Consider the following 18,960-nt stretch of genomic DNA (forward strand, 5'->3'; position numbering starts at 1 on the left):
TCTTTAACCATAAGGGGGAAAAAAGGGAGAGAGAGAGAGTGCTAAAATAAGGGGAAATTAAAAGAACGAAGCCACTTTAAATTTGTTCCCCTTATCTAACTCATCTATACCAAAAATTTTCTGGAGAGAGTATAAAACAAAAGGTACAGATTAACTGGTCATTTATTACAAAGAAAATAAAATACAACTTCAAAAATGTTCAGAAAAAAAGGCATTAGATCAAAAACATTAAATCAAAATCAATTCACCTACATTTAGCACTAACTAGTCACTTAAATTTCAAGTCGGTTTGCTCACCCTATAAAATGAGGGTTTTCTATTAAATGATTTCTAAGTGCACTTTCAGCTTTGTGATTCTCAGTTAATTTACAATGGTACAAAGGACTTGCCATCCAAAGGAAATACTCAAACCACAGTATTTTCTAATATGTCTTATAACAAAAGATCAGAAATTATTATTCAGGTAATATTCCAACATTGGGGGCAGGAGAGAGATTGCATATTCACTTTGATCAAAACTATGCTTACATATTACATACCCACTAAAATGAAAAACGGTGATACCCCTAAGACTGGCAAGAATATGGAGCAATCAGAACTACTGACACAGTCAAAACATGGATGGATCTCAAAAACTATGCTGAGTGAACAAGGCCAAGCCAAAAACGAAGTACATTCTGTACAATTTCAGTACACACAAAGCTACAGATCAACAGCATCTCAGGGATTTGGGCAGTGGGAGGGAATGAGGACTGACTGGAAAGGATTCAAGAAAACTTTCTGGGATAGTGGAAATGTTCTATAATTTGATTATAAACAGGGTTACAAAGAATTTATATTTGTCAAAACTTATTACTCTGAACATTTAAGATACATGCATTTCACTATACATAGATATTTCAATTTGAAAAACAAAATTCTGTGCTTATGTTAGTAGAATGAAAAGTCACAGAAAAGAGAAATAGGTGGAAGATGAATCCACTTGCTCTTGTTCCCAATTAGAATATTTGGCTGATCGTCTAAAAACTGATTATTCAACAGAATCTCAGTGGACTAGAAGCCAAGCAGTACAGAAGACACTTCCCAACAGGTGTTTTAAGATTTTATAGGTTGAAGGGGAGGGACCATAGGTACGGTGCCTGCAGCAGTGGAGACGCTGGTCAGATTGCAGCTCTGTGACTCCCTCCCCTTCCAGGGCAGAGAACTCCCAGACCCAGGCCAAGAGACTTGGATACACAAAGCTAGGGAGATCCAGCGCGCACGCGCACACACACACACACACACACACACACACACACACACACACACACACACACCAAGGAGCACACCCACAGCTGCAGCAGCAAACTGCCAACCAGAAGAGTGCCAGAGAGGCAGGTATTCTGTCAGGTAGAGACAGGATGCAGTCAGTTTTGACTGTGAGAGACCTCTGACTTTTGAAGAGGTGGTGTGTGCAGAAAGCCACACAGTGACTCAGTGCTGCAGTGGAGATGCCTGGAGAGACTTGGGGGAGAAACCGGCAAACCTGCAACCCTCTCCCTCTCCCACGGGGTGGAGAGACTTTTTAAAAAGAGAAAATGAGGTGTTCTGGGCAGGGAATCCTTGTATGGCTGCCCTGCCAAGCAAGGGGGAAAGATTGAGGGTGTGGTTTGATCCCAATGAGTGCAGCTAGGCTGAGAAAGAAGAAAGCACAGCAAGGAGATTTCTCGGCTCCAGCCTGGCACAGCTAGCAGGATGGAGGCTGAGCAGAGTGGTAAGTTCAGGACTGACTCTGTTACAAGGGCAACAGACTAGGAACTGGGCGGGCAAGAGCACCTGAGATTATTTGCAGCCAGACAGAGCCCTGTTCCCCTGGGGGGGGGGGGGGGGGGGGGGGGTTGAACCTCCAGAAAGGGAAGGATGTACCCAGCCCCTACCTCCTGCAGGATTGCAAGCAGGAGAGGCTCAAGAACCCCCCCTACAAGGTGAACATCCACAAGAGAAAGACAGAAAGAGAAATCCTAAAGGGCCCATTTTGAACTTCTCTCAGGGAGACAAAATACACTGGTTCCTAGGGCTCTATTTCACTGAGCCCAGCAAAGCAGGGAGATCAGAAATCAATGCAGCAAGGGGGAACCAGGGCCCCACCCAGCCTCAGCTCTCACACAGAGTTGCCCGCAGCACCAAGCAGTAAAGAGCAGACCCTCTTACACAGATTGGCTCCTCCCTTGAAACAGACAGCTAATTCAGCAGAAACTATACACTACTGAAAATAAGCTAAGACAGACCAAGATGGGCAGGGCAGGGGGAACACACCCACAACTTTCCCAGAAGACTGAACAGTGCTTCCCAAGGGAGACCCAGGGCCCACTACCCCAATCACAATAGAAGCCCCCTCTAGAGGCAGGGGAAGGTAATACTGGTAACACTGCCTGAAGTTGGACAACCCGCCCTAGGACCTTGAGCTGACAAAAAACCAGAGGCGGACCCAGAAACAGAAGGCAGAAGGCAAACACCAAACTCTGCCACAGGGGTGTTCAGCCTTTTGGCATCTCCGGGTCACACTGGAACAACAGTGGTCTTGGGCCACACATTAAATACATTGTGATAAGTAATCATCAAAAAAGCCTCATAACATTTTAAGTAAATTTATGATTTTGTCTTAGGCCACACTCATAGCCATCCTGGGCCACATGTGGCCCGTAAGTTGGACACCCCTGCTGCTGAGACAAATTCCACCTTGTTCCTCTTCAGAATCTGTACTGTTTTTTTCTTTCACAGAGCCTTTTAAGACTTCTTTTGTGTCAAGTGTATTTCAACTAATTCACTATTCTTTATTTCTTTTTATTTAAATTTTTTATTTCCATTTAAAATCTCACACTCTACCCTTCCCTTCTCTTACTCCATTTTGCCTTCTTCCTGTCCTTGAACATTTTTGTTGTGAATCATATTTTCCCCCACACCGCATCTTGTTCCTATTCCTTACTCTCCTCCCTCTGTCCTCTCAAAATCATTCTTCCTTCCTTCAGTCAGTTCTCATTCTTTTTCTCCGTCTTATAATTTTCTTTCCACCTTTATAAATTGTGGCTTGTCTGGTGTGGATATTATTGTTATTGCTAATATTCTTCAACTGCATTCCTACTTATTCACTAATTTTTTTCATTTCAAATCTCATAGGTTACATTCCCCGCGTTTTACTCCATTTTGCCTTCCCCCTGCCCACGCTTATTTGAGTTTGGAATTTTATTTTTTTTCCTTTTCTTAGCCTGGATCTTATTCCTTACTCTCATTATTTCTCTTCCCTCTATCCTCTCAAAATCACTTTTCCTTACTGTAGACATCTCATATTCTCTTTTTTCTTTTCTTAAGCAGAATATAAGAATAAGAATATTATTATTCTCCTTCCATCTTCATTAATCTTTGCTTAGCTGTCACTGTTATTGACCCTCTTAGGGTTTTTCTGCATTTTTATTCTCTTTGGTTCACTACTTTTTAAATTTTATTTCAAATCTTATATTCTACTCTTCCCTTTTCTTACTCCATTTTGCCATCACCCTTCCCTGGTTTACTTACATTTTAAATTTGATCTTCTCCCTTTCTTTGCCTTGTTTCTGTTCCCTACTCTTATTCTCTTCCTTCTCCAAACACAAAATCATTCTCTCCTTTAGTCATCTCATATTCCCTTTTTCCCCACACTATTCTTAATCTCTCTCCACCCTTACTGATCTTTGCTCAATTGTTATTGATACTGCTGATGTGGTAGGAGGTTATTTTTGCTGGCATGGGTTTGGTATTCTGGGTAGTATTGCTTTGTTAATCAGCACCTGTACAACAGCATACAAGACATGGCGGGGGTTGTGACTCCAAGTCAGCCTGCAGGAGAGGAGAACCCAACAACAAATGAGCCATCAATGACCAAAGTTCATGTACAATGAGAGCCCATATAAAATGAATAAAGGGCAACCCTAGAGCATATAGACCAGGAGATCAAAGAGACTGCATCACTGAGTCCCACAGAAGTCCATGCCACCAAGACAGGCAGGCAAAGCCGAGCAACCCGAGACACAGAAACAAACAAAAAGAGTCACCGAAAATGAGAAGACAAACAAGTAACCCCCGAATGAAAAGAAAGGCAGAATCCCCAGAGAGGGTGCTAACTGAAATTGAGTTAAGCAATCTGGCAGACACTGAGTTCAAAATAATGCTTATAAGAATGCTCAAGGGAGTCAGAACTACAAGAAACTTTATGGGAGCTACAAGGAACTTCATGGGAACTACAGCAACATGAAAAAGGACATAGGGACTACGAATACAAACCAGGAAGAAATTAAGAATATAGTATCTGAAATGAAAAATACAATAGAAGGAATTAAAAGCACCCTGAATGAAACAGAGTACCGAACCAGCGAGCTGAAGGACAGGTAGAAATACCCAGTCAGAGCAACAAAACAAAACAAAACAAAAGACTAAAAAAGAACAAGGATAGATTAAGGGAGCTTCAGAACATGAAAGATAACATTCTCATCATAGAAATATCAGAAGGAGAAGAAAAGGTGCATGGGATAGAAAACCTGTTTGAAATAATAATAGGAGAAAACTTCCCTACTTGTTGAGGGAAAAAGTTGTGCAAGTTCAGGAAGCACAGAGGATCCTAATCAAGATGAACCCAAAGAGGCCTACTCCAAGACACATCATAAGTAAAAGGGCAAATTTTAAAGACAAAGAGAATCTTAAAAGCAGCAAGGAAGAAACACCTAGTAATAGACAAGGGAGCTCTGATAAGACTGTCAGCTGATTTCTCAACAGAAACACTGGAAGCCAGAAGGACTGGCACAAAATATTCCAAGTAATGAAAAGCAAGGACCTACAACCAAGACTACTCTACCCAGCAAAGCTCTTATTTAAAATGGAAGGTGATACAAAGAGCTATCCAGACAAAAGAAGGCTAAAAGAGTGTATCTGCACCAAGCCAACACTGCAAGAGGTGCTAAAGGGACTGCTATAAAAAGAAGAAATGGGAGCAGGATGCACAGGTATGGCAAAATTGGCAACAAATAAATACCTATTCAATGATAACTTTACAAAAATGGATTAAACGCTCCAGTCAAAAGACATAGGGTAGCTGAATGGATAAGAAAACATATACAATGTCTAGAAGATACCCACCTCAGAACAAAGATCTATACAGGCTGAAAGTGAAGGAATGGAAAAAAATATTTCAAGCAAATGGACACAAAAAAAGCTGGAGTAGCAGTACTTATACCAGACAAAACAGACTTCAAAACAAAAGCCATAAAAAGAGACAAAGCAAGTCACTACATAATAATTAGGGGAGTAATTCAACAGGACAACATAACCCTTGTAAACATATATGCATCTGCCCTGGCTAGTGGAGCTCAGTGGATTGAGCCTGGGCCTGTGAATCAAAGGGTTGCTGGTTTGATTCCCAGTCAGGGATGCAAGCCAGGTCCCCAATAGGGGATGCTCGTGAGAAGCAACCACACATTGATGTTTCTCTCTCTTTCTCCTTCCCTTCCTCTCTCTCTGAAAGTAAATAAAAATAAAAATTTTAAAAACTTATATGCATTCAACATAGGAGCACCTAAATAAAGAATCTTGGAGATCTTCAGAAAGATACTATCAACAACATAGTCACCATAGGGGATTTTAACATCCTACTGTCAACAATGAATAGATCTTCCAAATGAAGAATCAACAAGAATATAATGGCACTGAATGATACTATAGATCAAATGGACTTAACTGATATAATAGAACTTTTCACCCCAACAAAGCAAATTATACATTTTTTCAAATGCACATGGAACATTTTCAAAGATAGACCACATAGTAGGACATCAAAAAAGCTTCAAAAGATTCAATAAAATTGAAATAATATCAAGCATCTGCTAAGATCACAATGGATTGAAAGTAGAAACCAACCTCAGGTAAAAAACTCAAAAACATTCAAATACATGAAAACCCAAAAACATGTTATTAAATAATGAATGGGTCAACAATGAGATCAATGAAAAAATCAAAAAGTATCTGGAAACAAATAAAAATGAACACACAACAACCTAAAACCTATGGGACACAGCAAAGTACTGAGGGGAAGGTAAATAGCACTACAGGCCTACCTAAAAAAGACAGAAAAATCACAAATAAACAACCTAACCTACATCTGTAAGAACTGGAGGAATAACAACAAGGCCCAGAGCAAGTAGAAGGAAGGAAATAATCAAGATCAAACTTTTAACCACACTCATTAAGAAAAAAGAGAGGGCCCAAATAAATAAAATAAAATAAGAAATGAAAGAGAAGTTACAACCAATACCATAGAAATATAAAGAATTCTAAAAAATTACTACAAACAACTAAATGTCAACAAATTGGACAACCTGGGCAAAATGGACAAGTTTGTAGAAACATACAATATTCCAAAACTGAATCAAGAAGAAGCAGAAAGCCTGAATAGACCAATAACAATTAGTAAAATCAAAGCAGCAATCAAAAAACTCCCAGCATACAAAGCCCTAGATCAGACGACTTCACTGGAGAATTTTATCAAACATTTAAGAAAGACTAACTCCTATCCTTCTCAAACTAATTTTTTTCCTTTTTTAAAAGATTTATTTATTTATGTTTAGAGGGGAAGGGAAGGAGAAAGGGAGAGAAATATCAATGTATGGTTGCGTCTTGTGGGTCCCCTGCTGGGAACTGGCCTGCAACCCAAGCATGTGCCCTGACTGAGAATCGAACTGCAATCCTCTGGTTCACAGGCCCACGCTCGATCCACTGAGCTAGACCAACCAGGGCTCAAACTATTTCAAAAAATTCAAGAAGAGGGAAGACTCCCAAATTCCTTTTATGAGACCAGTATCACCCTAATTCCAAAACCAGGTAAAGACACAAAACCGTAAGAAAACTTCAGGACAATATCACTGATGAACATAGATGCTAAAATCCTCAACAAAATATTGGCAATCTGGATTTAGCAATATACTAAAAGATCATACACCAGGACCAAGTAAGATTAATCCCAGGAATGCAGGGATGGTAAAATATTCACAAATCAATAAACATAATACACCACATAAACAAAATGAAAGACAAAAACCATAAGATCATATCAATAGATGCTGAAAAAGCATCTGATAAAATCCAGTACCCATTTACAATAAAAACACTCAGCAAAGTGGGAGCAGAGGGATCATACCTCAACATAGTAAAAGCCATATGCAAGAAACCTACAGCCAACATTATACTTAACAAGTAAAAACTAAATGCTTTCCCCTTAAGATCAGGAACAAGACAAGACTGTCTGCTTTCACCACTCTTATTCAACATAGTGCTGGAAGTCCTAGCCACAGCAATCAGACAAGAAAAAGAAAGAAAAGACATCCACAAAAAAGCTACTTGACATATAGTAAGTGAATTTGACAAAATAGTGAGTACAAAGTCAATATTCGAAATTGATGGCATTTTTGTACACCAGCAATGAAAAATCAGAAAGAAAAACTAGGGGAAAAAACCCACTTACAACACCAACAAGAAAAATAAAGCACTTAGGAATAAATTTAACCAAGGAGGTAAAAACTCGGTACTTGGAAAACTACAGAACACTGAAGAAAGAAAATAAGGAAGATAAAAATAAATTGAAGCATATATAGTGTTTATGGATCGGAAGAATTAACATCATCAAAATGTCCATACTACACAAAGCAATCTATAGATTCAATGCAATTCCTTTTAAAATAACAATGGTGTATTTCACAAATCTACAAGAAATAGTTTGAAAATTTACATGAAACCAAAAAGGACCCCAAATAGCCTCAGCAATCTTGAGAAAGAATAACAAAATAGGAGGGATCACAATACCTGATATCAAACTATACTATAAGGCCACTATAATCAAAACAGTCTGGTACTGGCCTAAGAACAGACACATAGATTAGTGGGACAGAATAGGGAGCCCAGACATAAAGCCATGTCTCTATGGTCAATTAATATTTGACAAACAGGGCAGGAGCATAAAATGGGGCAAAAATAGCCTCTTTAATAAATGGTGTTCAGAGATCGATAGTGGCACATGAGCCCCCAAAAAAGGAATAAAAAAAGAAACTAGACCACCACCAACTTACACCATATATCACAATAAACCCAAAATGGATAAAAGACAAATATATGTCATAACACCATAAAAGTCCTAGACCTAGAAGAAAACATAGGCAGGAAAATTTCAGATATCCCATGTAGCAATATATTTGCCAATATATCTCCTAGGGCAGAGGTGTCGAACTCATTTTCACCAGGGGCCACTCCAGCCTCGTGGTTGCCCTCAAGGGGCCAAATGTAATTTTAGGACTGTATAAATGTAACTACTTTTTTTTCTTAATTATCTTTTTTTATTTAATTATTTTTCAAGTACAGTATTCTGTCTTTTACTCCCAACCCAACCCCCCCCCCCCCAAATGTAACTACTTCTTAACAGTTAAGGGAGAGCTCAAAGCTGCCTGTGGTTTCCAAACAAAATGGAACCACAGGCATGGAAACATGGAACAAACTGAGTGACCAAAGGTGAAGGGAGAGGCAGTTAATGGTGGAAAGGAGAAGGGACTAGTCAAAGAACATGTATGAATGACCCACGGACATGTACAAAGTGTAAGGAGTTGATTGCAGGAGCAAGGAAGTGGGAAGGGCAGAGGAGGGCAAAGGGGGAAAAAACTGGGACATGTGTAATAGAATAACAGTTAAAAAATGATAAGCCTGGGCTGGAGTGGTTCAGCGGAATAAGCACCAGACCGCGAAGCAAAGGATCACCAATTTAATTCCCAGTCAGGGCACATGCCTGGGCTGCAGGCCTGGTCCCCAATGTGGGGTGCATGAGGGGGCAACCACACATTGATATTTCTCTCCCTTTCTTTCTCCCTCCCTTCCCCTATGTCTAAAAATAAATAAATAAAATATTTAAAAAATAAAGAAACAACTGATAAATTAGACTTCATGGAAAAAAACTTTAAAAATAAAATGATAAAGTCACAGAAAATGTTGTTAAATTACATTCAACTGAAAATTTGTTTTTCTTTTTTTCATTTACTTAGATCTTTGGAAACTGCTGCAACAAAAATTTTTTTAAATTTTCAATGCACAATAATTCATAATGATGTCTAAATTACACATGGTCTGTCTGGAAAAAGTCCAGTCACTCCACTGTTAATGTAACAAAAACAGTTTGTGTGACATTGATGCAACCTGGCAGCCAAGGAGAGTGGACTGGAATGCACACGCATGAACAATTTCACTGTAGTAGTCAGTGGGGGTGGTAGATGCCATCGAGTGAGTATGTGTACTGTGTGGCCATAGCATTCAAAATGACTGGCTGAGTAGGGCAACAAATCTGCATCAAATTTTGTATTTAGCTTGAACATTCCTCTGCAGGAACTACCGGATTCAGAAGGCCACAGCTTTGAGCAACTGATGATTGGCAGCTTCATCATGACAACCAGCTTGTTCATGCATCACATCTCATGTAGCGTTCTTCCGCTAAACATCAAATCACCCAAGTCATTCAGCCCTGCTATAGCCCAGATTTGGTGCCCTGCAATCTCTGGCTTTCCTCAAAACTAAAATTGCCTTTAAAAGAGAACAGATTTCAGATCACTGATGAAACTTAGGAATATATGAAAGGGCAGCTGATGCTGACTAGGAGAATTGTGGGAGGTCCCAAGGTGTCTACTTTGAAGGGAACTGAAGCAGCATTGTCCTATGTACAGTGTTTCTTTTTCATATTACATAGCTGGACACCTTCTGGACAGACCTCATATATGTTCATTAAAAAAAAAAAAAGAATGTCATAATAGTTTCCCTGTCAGGCATTATAGCAACTTTTTCAAAGGCACTTCTGAAATTGAAATGAGGCACTAAGAGATCAGATCTATTCCAGAACATCACATAATGACATAACTGCTATTGTTACTGAATTTTGCTTCTAATTGTATGGTAACATGAATAACTATTTCTACATTTATGGCAAAAAGCTACATTAATGAATTATCAAATTTCTTTTAAATAAATGAGAATAGAAGAATCACAGGTAATTTAATACTATCCCGTAAAAACTCTCAATATTATAAGAAAACATATACTTCCTAATTAAGATAAAACCATCTAATAGCCAAATAATATTAAGAATCACCTTTACAAAGAAAAACTGTTAAAAAGTGAAAGATGGCCCTGGTTGGTGTGGCTCAGTTGGTTGGAGCATCATCCCATGAACTGAAAGGCTGCAGGTTCAATCCCCAGTCAGGACACATACCTAAGCTCCAGGTTTGAATACCAGTTTGGGCATATATCAGGCAACTGATCAATGTTACTCTTTCTTTCTTTCACTACCTCTCTCTCTAAAAACAATTTAAAAAAATAGAGACTTCCAGCCACGATGGAGGCGGCTTAGGCAGACACACTATGCCTCCTCACATAACCAAAAGAAGAATAATTTAAAAACAAAAACAACCGTAACTGACAGAAAATTGAACTGTATGGAAGGAGTTAAAGACAACTCCGACAACCAAGGAGTTAAAGAAGAAACATTCATCCAGACCACAGACAGGCGGCCAGGGTGGAGAGGTCTCGCCGCAAGGTGGCAGCTAGTGGACCAGGGGCAGCAAGGTGGTGAGGAAGCAGTGGAACTGGGCACACAAGGCTGCAGCTTGTGGCAAGGCAGTGGCTACTGCATGGGGCGGTCCCACATTCGCCAGCAAATAAACGAGATGAAACAAAGGGCGAGTGGGACTGACCGCACAACCCAGGATCCCATCACGGGGAAATAAAGCCTCAGACCACTGATTGAAAACACCTGTGGGTATTGAGGTGGCAGCGGCAGAAACTCCCAGCCTCACAGGAAAGTCAGTTGGAGAGACCCCAAAGGTCCTAGAATGTATACAAGCCCACCCACATTGGGAATCAGTACCAGGAGGGCCCAATTTGCTTCTGGGAAGTTGGGGAAGTGTCTGAACTCTGGCAGAGAGCGAAGCAAGCACCACTGTTCCCTCTCAGACCATCCCACACATATAGCGTCACGACCCAGGGATGTGGGTTACCTCCCCGGGTGAAACCTAAGGCTCTACCCCGTACTACCTAACAGGACTGTCAAGACATAAAAAAAAGACCCAAAGGAAAGAACAGATCAAAGCTCCAGAAAAAAATACAACTAAGTGACAAAGATGTAGCCATCCTATTAGATGCACAGTTCAAAGCACTGGAAATCAGGATGCTCACAGAATTGGTTGAATTTGGTGGCAAATTACATGAAAAATGAAGGCTATGCTAAGTGACATAAAGAAAAATGTACAGGAAATCAATCGTGATGGGAAGGAAACTGGGACTCAAATCAAGGAGTGGACCAGAAGGAAGAAACATCCAACCAGAAAAGAATGAAGAAATAAGAATTCAAAAAAATAAGGAGAGGCTTAGGAACCTCCGGGACATCTTTAAACGTTCCAACATCTGAATTATAGGAGTACCAGAAGGGGAAGAGGAAGAGCAATAAGTAGAAAACTTATTTGAACAAATAATAAAGGAGAACTTCCCCAATCTGGCAAAGGAAACAGACTTCCAGGAAATCCAGGAAGCTCAGAGAGTCCCAAAGAAGTTGGACCCAAGAAGGAACACACCAAGGCACATCATAATTACATTAGCCAAGACAGAAAAATGAAAGAGAGAATCCTAGAAGCTGTAAGAGATAAGGAGACAGTCACCTACAAAGGACTTCCCATCAGACTGTCAGCTAATTTCTCAAGAGACCTTACAGGCAAGAAGGGGCTGGAAAGAAGTATTCCAAGTCATGAAAGGCAAGGACCTACAACCAAGATTGCTCTATCCAGCAAAGCTTTCATTCAGAATAGAAGGGCACATCAAGTGCTTCTCAGATAAGGTCAAGTTCAAGGAGTTCATCATCACCAAGCCCTTATTATATGAAATGTTAAAAAGGATTTATCTAAAGATAAAAAATACGCACAGTAAAATGACAGCAAACTCACAATTATTAACAACCACACCTAAAACAAAAACAAACTAAGCAAACAACTAGAACAGGAACAGACCACAGAAATGGAGATCACATGGGGAGTTATCCACAGGGGAGAGGGAAAGAGGGGGAAAAGGTACAGAAAATAAGTAGTATAGATGGTAGGTAGAAAATAAACAGGGGGAGGGTAAGAATAGTATGGGAAAAGCAGAAGCCAAAGAACTTGTATGTATGACTCATGGACATGAACTAAAGGGGGGGAATGTGGGTAGGAGGGGATATGTAGGGTAGAAGAAAGTGAAGGGGGGGTACATGGGACAACTGAAATAGCATAATCAATAAAATATATTTTTTAAAAATCCATGGGTAAGGATTAAAAAAAGAGAAACAGAAAGAGAAACTGGCAGGAATAATATCTTTCCTAGTCTTTGTCAAGTTAATAAAAATTAAATGATACAGAAAATTTGAATGTAACTAAAATTAACTAAATGTCTATTACACTTTACCACCCACAAAAAGAGAATCAATCATACATCAGATCATCAACTGAAAAATGAATAATTATGTGATAATTTATGCATAAATTGTGTACTTTATAGCATGAACACAAATGAATACAACTACACATACACACAACATTGATAAACCAAACCCAAATAAATACATTCTGTATGTTTCTGTTCACAAAGAGCTGAAAATAGTCAATATAAGACAGGTTAGAGATTAGAAAGGGACAGGTGAGAGGATTTGGGGACTGCTGATAGGTTTGTGTTTATCTGTGTTGGTTACATGAGTGTGTTCGTTATGGGATAGTTCATTTGTGTACTTTTATGAAATTTAATTTCATAAGTAAAAACAGATATTGAGCCAAGAGCAAAAAATAGATTTTAGTGTTTCTTTAAACATCTAATCAATATTATCTAATAAATAGAATACAACAGTAAAACCTCAGAATACTTTCATTATTATATATGTATAAATAAATGATCCAGGCATGCAATTTAAGAAGTTAGAAAATAAAACAAATGTAAGCGAAACAGAAGAAATTATTACAAACAAAAGCAGAATGAAATAGACAATTGAAATAACTGAGTGAATATATTTACTAGCTGATTCTGTGAAAAATAAAATATATAAACCTCTGACAAGATACCCAAAGGAGGGGGAAAAAAGATAATCAAGGGAGGAAAAAAACAAATGTAACAAATAAATAAAAAAGAGGGAAAATGCAGGTCCAAAAATAAAAGTAACTCTTAGGCTAAATAGTTTACACATAGAAAAATTTGTGGAAAAGCATGAATTACTAGAACTGACTCTAAAAGACAGAAAATACACATTTGAAGTGCAAAAAAAAGGGTGGATACAGCCAATTTCATGAGTCAATTCTACCAAGAAAAGATCATTCCTATACATATTTGAAAATGAGAATAAAATGGCAATCTAGTAATTGCTAATGGAAAAACTGACTATGTTGTACTTATCAAGAGTTGGCTTGCCAGAGCCCTGGCCGGGTAGCTCAGTTGATTAGAGCGTCCTCCCAATACACCAAGGTTGCAGGTTCAATCCCTGGTCAGGGCACATACAAGAATCAACCAATGAATGCATTGACAGGTGAAACAACAAAATTGATGTTTCCCTCCTTCAATCTCAATCTCTCCCCACCCCCATGCCTTCCTCTCTCTATATAAAATCTATAAACAAATTTTTAAAAACTAAAAAGTTGGCTGGCCAGTCTCCAATAAGACAAAATGTGGCCAAGTGATACTGTCTTTTATAAGTAGCTTACAGAATTTTCAAGGCTAATTTTTATTATATGCACGTTATACTTTTAGGTTCTAAATTTAGAACTCCCACACTACAATGAGGTTCCACTAATGAACAGGATCAAGCAAAACAGATTTTACCTGTAGCTGTAATTCTTGGCTCTCACTGACTCTTCAGCCAAGCCAGTCTACTAACTCTTGTATGCACTTTTTACCATTCATCATTATACATCTCACTCTCTAGAACCTGTCAAATAAAAACCCTATCTAAGAATAATCTTCACCACCTCCAGTTGTAAAACACCTTCCATGTAATTTTCCACTCTTCTTTCATTCCTATTTTCTCAGTTTGTGCCATTTTCCCAATGACACACAACCCCATTTCTGTCATCTTGTAGCGATTAAGTTAATAAGTACAAGAACTTCCACCCTTGTGAAACTTAAAATTCAAAAAAATACATCATTTGGTTTCAAAAACACAGAATCAGTAGGATGAAATCTCCTCTGCTTACAGAAAACTCAGAGAAACAAAACCTATACAGTATCAAAGAGCTTTCCTTGAAATAGAGCCTATAAGGTATCCCAGGTGAAAGAAGTCTTGAAGTAAGGCAAGTTTGTCCCAACTAACCACCCTCTGGGACAAGGAGCTGCTCCAGCAAGCTACTCATTCAGATAATTACAATCAAGACAAGAGGAAGAGAATATGGCTGAAAGATAAGTACATAATCTTCAAACAGATGAGGGAAAAACATTCTTTACATCCAAAGATAAGTGAGTTAAGGAAAAAAACTTTAAATAAGAGTATTTTAAAGGTTCAAAGAAATAAAAACAGGACCCATATCCAAATATTATACAGGAGGTTATAAAACAAAAAAAACAGTAGTAATAAATAAGCAGTTGTGGAACAAAACTAATGTAAAATCAAAGAAATATAAGTAAAAAAACAGGCATTCTCTCAAAACACAGCACATAAAAGTACAGAGGAAAAAAAAAGACATGAAATATAGATCCAGAAATTCTAATATTCAACATGTAAGATAAATCTAGAGAAAATAGAAGAGTAGCCATCTGAAGAAATAATGGCCAAAAATGTCCCAGAGTTTAGGACAAGAGCACTAAAAAAGATAAACAATAGCAAACTCCCACTTACAGTACTGGAAAGCTTTGAAAAATAAAGAGAAAATCCTAACGGTTATTACCAGAAAAGAGTACAAATTAAGAGTGATAGCAGACCCCTCATCAGTAACCATGGGCCAAGTAACCAAGTAACCACTAAAACAGCAGAGAAGCAACCAGGCCTCTGAGGAAAAATAACATTTCCTATCAAAGCAGTTCTGAAATAGTACCTATTTACTTGATCATCTTTCTCAATTAGATTTTAAGTGCCTTAAAAATAGGTACTGTGTCTTGTTCACTGATAATAAATCACATTTGCACTCTAGGCAACTTTATATAAACACCTGACAAATATTCACTTCAGAGAAATTTAGAAAACCTCCAGTTACTCTCAGGTTTCTATGTAGTCCTACCTACTCTGTAATGCTCAGTTCTACCAAAGCATTTCAGAAGTCACTAAGGAAATTAAAAGAAATCAACATTCAGCCCTGTCCAGTGTGGCTCAGTTGGATGGAGCATCATTCTGTAAACTGAAAGGTTGTAGATTTCAACACCTGCCTGGTCAAGGCACATGCCTAGATTGTAGATTCCCGAGTTGGGGCATACAAGAGGCAACCAACTGATGTTTCTCTCCCTCTCTCTCTCTCTCTCCCTCCCCCACCCCTAAAATCAGTAACTATGTCCTTGTGTGAGGATTTAAAAAAATCAGCATTCACGAAGCTAAGAAACCAAACTGCAGTTTAGAACTGTATCATAAAGAACTGCAATGGAGCATTCAGCCATGGCCCTGCACTACCCTTGGCTGTGGGCCTCAACAGGGGCCAAAGAGTGACCAAGAACATGAGCAAGCCAAGGCAGAGCCATCGCCACAGGTGCCTCACCAAACACAACAAGTTAATGCAGAACATTATCCAAGGTGTGTGGCTTTGCCCCCCAGTGACAGGCATACCATGGAGCTACTCAAGGCAACTAAAGACAAGAAGGCCCTGAAATTCATCAAGAAAAGGGTGGGACCTTGACTGGTGTGCCTCAGGAGGTTAAGCATCATCTCGCCAAATGAAAGGTTGCTGGTTCAATTCTAGTTGGGGCACATGCCTGAGTTGCAGGCCAGGTACCCGGATGGGAGGGTGCAAGAGGCAGCCAATCCATGTTTCTCTTGCACTTCAATGTTTCTCTCCTTCTCTTTCTCCTTCCCTTAACCTCTGTCTAAAAATAAATAAATAAATTTAAAAAAAAATAAAGGAAAGGATGGAGACACATCAGTGCCAAGAGGAAGAGAGGAACTGAGCAATGTCCTTGCAGCCACGAGTAAGGCAGCACCCAAGAAGGTCTAAGCCCCAACCCCTCCATGTATAAGAAAACCTGTTCAGAAGACAAGGAACTGCAATGTATTATCAAGACAGTTATACTAAATTTAGTCAGCCTTAAGTTACATATTTCTTAAGTTAAACATACACACATACTGGACCCGAATTTATAGACTATTTCAAAGGTTCTCAAAACATGAATAATTATTTACTCTTCTTTTGTACAGTGATATAAAACAAAGTTTATTTCTTCTTAAAACCTTTACTCTATGGCACAGACATACAAATTAATGCATTTATTTCTAGGCTAGAATCGAAAAGTCCAGAAATAAATCTCACTTATTATATGTATAATGGTCAATTAATTTTCAAAGATGCTAAGACAGTTCGCAAGGAAAGATTATTTTTTCCAACAAATGGTGCTAGAAGAACTGAATATACACATGCAAAAGAATCCACATGAAAAGAATGGGCTGGGCTGTACTGGTGTGGCTCAGTTGGGTGTCATCCCGCGAAGCCAAAGGTCACCAGTTCAATTCCTCGCCAGGACACATGCCTGGGTTGTGGGTTCAGTTGTGTGCATACGAAAGGCAACCAATCAATGTTTCTCTCTCACACTGATGTTTCTGTACCCTGTTCTCTCCCTTCCCTTCCTTCCAAAAAAAAAAGAATGGCATGGGACACGCACCTCCCACCACACATAAAAGTTAAGTGAACATGGATCACAAACCTAAATGTAAACAGCTAAAACTATGTAACTCTTAAAAAGAAAAACAAAAACAAAACGACACAGGAGTAAATCTTTGTGGCCTAGGATTAGGCAATGATTTCTTACATGACCAAAAACAAAACAAAACAAAACTTTTAACCAATCTTACAACAATCAACTGAATTTAAAAAAAAAAGAAAAAATTCAAAGCTTTTGTGCTACAAACAATACCATCAAGAAAATGAGAAAGCCCTGGCTGGTGTGGCTCAGTGGATTGAGCGCAGGCCCGCCAACCAAAGCATTGCCGGTTCAATTCCCGGTCGGGTACATGCCTGGGTTGCAGGCCAGCTCCCCAGAATGGAGTGCAATCACACATTGATGTTTCTCTCCCTCCCTTTCTCCTTCCCTTCTCCTCTCTCTAAAAATAAATAAATAACATATTTTTTTAAAAAACAGAGAATGAGAAAAACAACTCATAAAATAAAAACTATCTGAAAAAGTACTTGTATCCAGAATACATAAAGACAAACCACTTAATACACAGAATTTGATCTGACATTTCCCTAGAGAAGAAATATAAATGGTCAATACGTACATAAAAAATAATCAGTTACCAGTCATTAGGTAAATGCAAATAGGAACCACAATGAGACACTATTTCACCTTCAGCATGGTGTCCTGACAGTACACACAATGACAAGATTGGCATGGAAGTGGAGAAATTAGAACTCTCTTACATTGCCGGTAAGAATGTAACATGGTGAAGCCACTTTAGAAAACAGTTCAGAAATTCTTCAAAATGTTGTTTAAAATAAGAGTCACCATAAGACCAAGCAATCCAAACTCACAACCAAGAGAAATGAAAACAACTCATCTGCACAACAACTTGTGAATGGTCACAGCCACATTATTTCTAACAGCTAAAAAATGGATATCCAGATATCCATCAACTGATGAATGGATAAACAAATGCAGCATGTCCATTCAACTGAATACTACTCAGCCGTACAAAAAATGAAATACTAATACATGCTAAAACATAAATGAACATAAAAAATAATATGCTAAGTAAAAGCCAGTCACAAAAAGACCACATACTGTATGATTCCTTTTAAATGAAATGTCTAGAATAGACAAATATAAAAAGTAGATTAATGGTTGCCTAGAGCTGTAGGTGGAAAGGGTGTAAGGAGTAATTGCTAATGAGCATGAGGTGTCTTTTTGGGCAATATTCTGAAATTAGATGTGGGGATTGCTGCACAACCTTGTGAATATAGTAAGACCATTTAATTGAACACTTTAAAAGAATATGGTAAATTAATTCCATGTCAATAAAGCTGCTATTGACACACACACACACACGCACACACACACACAAACAGTACTCACCCAAACGTGAACTTCCATTACCCAAAAGACTTAAAACATTTCTCTTTTGTCTTACCTTTTAAGGGCATCTTTGAGTTCAGGCACAGAACGAATACACTGAACTGTAGCATTCATGTAACAAGTGTTACCGAGGTTTGTCAATCCACATGGTAGTTCCATCTGATAAGGAAAAGAATAAAATCACTTTTATAAAATGACAGAACACATATATAAATCACTGAGGTTCACACTTTAAAGCAAGTATAATTTACCAACTCATAATGATTTATATTCCACCTTTACTCTAAAGCAGGGTAAATGACGCCAAGGGGCGGCATTTACACCAGGGGCCACATCAGCCTCCAGGTTGCCTTCAAAGGGGCAAATGTAATTTCAGGACTGTGTAAATGTAACTGCTCCTTAACTAGGGCCAAGGAGCTTGGTGCTGCCGCCAGGTAGAAACAAGGTGCCGGGCTGGATAAAACAAGGTGGAGGGCTGGATTCGGCCTGCGGGGCTTGTTTTAGCCACCTGTGCTCTAAAGTAACATGTTTTATTCCCCAACAAAAACTTTTCCTTGCATCATACTCACAATCATTCTGTGTTTTAATCAATAATTCCTTTCTTGAAAATAATAAAAGGACAGTCATATCAATCCTGACCTCTTTGCAGGCTTATCATTAAAACAGGGT

General features: G+C 38.7%; 1 protein-coding gene across 1 annotated transcript in view; it reads right to left on the reverse strand.

Moving 5' to 3' along the window:
- USP14 (ubiquitin specific peptidase 14) overlaps window positions 1-18,960 on the reverse strand; it is a 56,948-nt gene that overhangs the window by 21,261 nt on the left and 16,727 nt on the right. The window contains exon 5 of the mRNA XM_037158397.2: window positions 18,347-18,450. Within this exon, the coding sequence (XP_037014292.1) occupies window positions 18,347-18,450 (104 nt within the window). The remainder of the gene's footprint in view (window positions 1-18,346; window positions 18,451-18,960) is intronic.

Source organism: Artibeus jamaicensis, unplaced genomic scaffold (genome assembly GCF_021234435.1).
Source record: "Artibeus jamaicensis isolate MK-2021 breed Jamaican fruit bat unplaced genomic scaffold, CSHL_Jam_final contig_354, whole genome shotgun sequence".
Lineage (NCBI taxonomy): Eukaryota > Metazoa > Chordata > Mammalia > Chiroptera > Phyllostomidae > Artibeus > Artibeus jamaicensis.